Source organism: Maylandia zebra, linkage group LG8 (assembly GCF_041146795.1).
Source record: "Maylandia zebra isolate NMK-2024a linkage group LG8, Mzebra_GT3a, whole genome shotgun sequence".
In the NCBI taxonomy this organism is placed as follows: Eukaryota; Metazoa; Chordata; class Actinopteri; order Cichliformes; family Cichlidae; genus Maylandia; species Maylandia zebra.
Window position 1 is genome coordinate 30,231,056 of NC_135174.1, and position 3,692 is coordinate 30,234,747.

A 3,692-nucleotide genomic window follows, 5' to 3' on the forward strand; every position below is an offset into this window, starting at 1 on the left:
ATCCTGTACTTCAGCAGAGGTACAGACTCTCACGCACCACAAAGTTGAAGCACAGCTTCTTTAATGTTCACTTAGAGCCTCAGGTGTGTGAACCTGCACGGCTCAGGTGTGGCAGCGCGGGCTAACACCGCAGCTGTAGCTAAAGGCTGCTTCAGCCCGTGTAAACATCACACACGTGCTCAACCTGCCAACAATGGAAGCAGGTGAGCGGCTCTCACAGGGACAATCCTCAGTGCACAGTGAAAGAGCCTGCTGTGGAATGTGGAAGTGGGAGTGTGGGAGGGAGAGTTTTCCATTTTCCCTCCGGAAGTAGGAAACATCCCAATAAGGACGGCAGGGCGGGTTCTTGCCGCTGGCGCTGTGTGGGCGGGGCCTGCTGCCTGATTAAATGGAGCAGTGGTGATGAAGGCGAGCAGAGCTCCGACTGTGAGACAAACTGAAGGATGGCGATGCTGCTGCAGCCTCTGTGGACCTTCGTGCTGGGACACGCCCCCCTCCTGCGCTCGCCCTTCTTCCCCGTGCTCTTCTCGCTCTGCGTCTACCTGTCCTTCTGCCTGCCCTTCCTGCTGCTGGACGCGCTGTCCACCAGGTGGGCGTGGGTGCTCAGGTACAAGCTGCAGCCTCAGAGCTCCGTCAGCTGGTCGTCGGTGCGGCGCTGCCTGGCTCTGACGCTCTACAACCACCTGGTCTTCATCTTCCCGCTCACCGTGCTGCACTGGTACCTGAGGCCGGTGCACCTGACCGAGGAGGCCCCGCCCCTTCCGCGCCTGCTGGCTCAGGTGCTCGTGTGCCTGCTGCTCTTTGACTTCCAGAGCTTCGCCTGGCACCTGCTGCACCACCGAGTGCCCTGGCTCTACCGCACCTTCCACAAGGTGAGTCCCCGAGGACGATGGCGGTGGTGACGGTGTCACGCCTTTGTTCTTCCTCCACCTCACGCTCTCTCTCCTCCTCCTGCAGGTGCACCACACCTACACCTCCACCTCCGCCCTCACCGCCGAGTACTTGGGCACCTGGGAGACCCTCAGCCTGGGCCTGTTCGCTGCCGCCAACCCCCTCCTGCTGGGCTGCCACCCGCTCACCGAGCTCGCCTTCTTCGTGGTCAACATCTGGCTGTCGGTGGAGGATCACTGCGGCTACGACCTGCCGTGGGCCACGCACCGCCTGGTGCCGCTGGGGCTGTACGGCGGGGCGCGCCACCACGACCTTCACCACCTCAAGTCCAAGTGCAACTTTGCGCCGTACTTCACCCACTGGGACCGCCTGGCCGGGACGCTGCAGACGCAGGACTGAGCCGCCGTGATGGCGAGGAGCTGATGTAGAGACGTTTTCTATTTATTTATTTATTCCTGTTTTTATTTATTATGCCACTTCTGAGCCCACCAATCACAGCGGGCTCTCCTCGACTCGCTGCTCCTCTCTGACGTAGAGACGGAGCAGTCGGAGCCACGAGAGCGCCGTGAGCCGTCGACGGCGTGAGCACGTTAACTGATACCGGACAGATGTGCCGATGAGGCAGCTGGCTGCGAGCGCGGGACAGACGAAAGTGAAACGAGGGACAGAGATAAGCTGGCGAGGAAGACGAGGAGTCGCGCCGCCGCTGAAGGAGAAGCGCGGCGTCAGAGGGAAACTGGAAAGTTTGATTCTGAACTGGGAAGTGAAAGTTTGAGCACTGAAGACAAAATGAAGCTAAAATAAAGTTTGTGAAGAGAAACACACAAGTCTGTTTCCTGTTTGTGTCCAAAACACACACACACACACACACACACACACTCACACACACACACACACACACACACACACACACACACACACACACAGACACACACACACACACACAGATGCATACACACACACACACACACACTCACACACACACACACAGACACACACACACACACACACAGACACACACACACAGACACACAGACACACACACACACACACACACAGACACACACACACAGACACACACACACACACACACAGACACACACACACACACACAGATGCATACACACACACACACACACACTCACACACACACACACACACACACACACAGACACACACACACAGACACACACACTCACACACACACACACACACACACACACACACACAGACACACACACAGACACACAGACACACACACACAGACACACAGACACACACACACACACACACACACACACACACACAGACAGACACACACACACACACACAGAGACGCACACACACACACACACACACAGACACACACAGACACACACACACACACACACAGACACACACACACACACACACACACACACACACACACACACACCTGTGTGTCTGTGAGCTTCAGCAGGAGACAGATCGTTGGTGGAGACGATCTCTGAACGTCACGATTCAAACAGCATCTGTGAACATTCAGCAGGAATAAAGTTTATTGTTAATAATCACAATTATTCAGCACGTCGTCTGCAGAGACGTCGTCATGTTGTTTAAGTAAAAATGGAGGCAGAGCCTTCAGTTTTTAGGCCCCATCTCATCTTAATGACCTTATAGTACCATACCACCCCATTAGAGCACTTTTCAGGTGTGTTGCAACAGCCCTCGAGGGCTGGAGTTTGAGACCCCTGTCCAAGAGTATTTAAAAGTAGAATGGGAGGCAGAGCCTTCAGTTTTCAGGCCCCTCTTCTGTGGAACCAGCTTCCAGTTTGGATTCAGGAGACAGACACTATCTCTACTTTCAAGATTAGGCTTCAAACTTTCCTTTTTGCTAAAGCATATAGTTAGGGCTGGACCAGGTGACCCTGAATCCTCCCTTAGTTATGCTGCAGTAGGTGTAGGCTGCCGGGGGATTCCCATGATGCACTGGGTGTTTCTTCTTCACTCACTATGTGTTAATAGACCTCTCTGCATCGAATCATATCTGTTATTCGGTCTTTAAGTGACGACGTGACGAATCCTGCTTCCGGGCCCAAAGTAGTCTGCATTTAACATGGCGTTTGTGTTTTTAACATGTTTTACAGTTTTTTCTGATTGCTTAAGCACATTTTTTGTAACTATTGGCTAATTTTGCAAAACTCTTCACACAAATAAGAAAACCTGTCACCCAATCATCAAAACATTGTAGTTCTCTTGCAAAAGCAAACACAGCTAGATTAACTCCTCACACCTTCGTAAAAATGGTGTTTCCATATCAAACAGTACACACAAGCCATCATCTACTAAGCACACAATGCGCCAACTGCACACTGATGGTATGAATACAAAACACATCTGGCTTTTGCTTTCTCTGTGCACAAGGTAGGCCATGTCAGTTTGAGCTCATACTTCTGTCATAGATCCATAAGCATAGAGGGATCCAAACTTCAAGTACTGGTGTTTATTCAAACACATCAAAACAAACACAAGTGTTTATTTCCAAGTATAAGATTATTTGCAATCGCCATAATGACTATATGGGTTACTTGGTCTGCAGTGAACATGCTTCCTCTGCCCCAGCATCTGGTCATCTAGCAATTCTGTAAAGTAACAATTTCAGTATTTTTACATCAATGGTATTGGTGTGTTTCTCATTGACATACGGCAGTGCTACAAATCTTTGTGCGAAGTGACTGTACTCACCGATTCTCATTTCAAGATGTCCTTATGATGCTTGCTACAGTGTAGCGGCTCGAGTTAGGCTGGACCCGTTGGCCAGC

The 3,692-nt window shown here is 51.7% G+C and overlaps 1 protein-coding gene across 1 annotated transcript; it reads left to right on the top strand.

Moving 5' to 3' along the window:
- The first annotated feature begins 373 nt into the window (after positions 1-373).
- Positions 374-1,732, top strand: LOC112429828 (cholesterol 25-hydroxylase-like protein). The gene is made up of 2 exons (XM_024798817.2): positions 374-872; positions 958-1,732. The coding sequence occupies exons 1-2, from the start codon at positions 444-446 to the stop codon at positions 1,288-1,290; spliced, it is 762 nt and encodes a 253-aa protein (XP_024654585.2). The 5' UTR covers positions 374-443; the 3' UTR covers positions 1,291-1,732.
- The last annotated feature ends 1,960 nt before the right edge of the window (positions 1,733-3,692 follow it).

What these genes read in the sequence shown, in the direction of transcription:
- LOC112429828 (XM_024798817.2), top strand. Translation starts at nt 444, where the DNA reads ATGGCGATGCTGCTGCAGCCTCTGTGGACCTTCGTGCTGGGACACGCC. An exon ending in TCTACCGCACCTTCCACAAG is followed by an intron (nt 873 to 957) that starts GTGAGTCCCCGA and finishes CTCCTCCTGCAG; the next exon opens with GTGCACCACACCTACACCTC.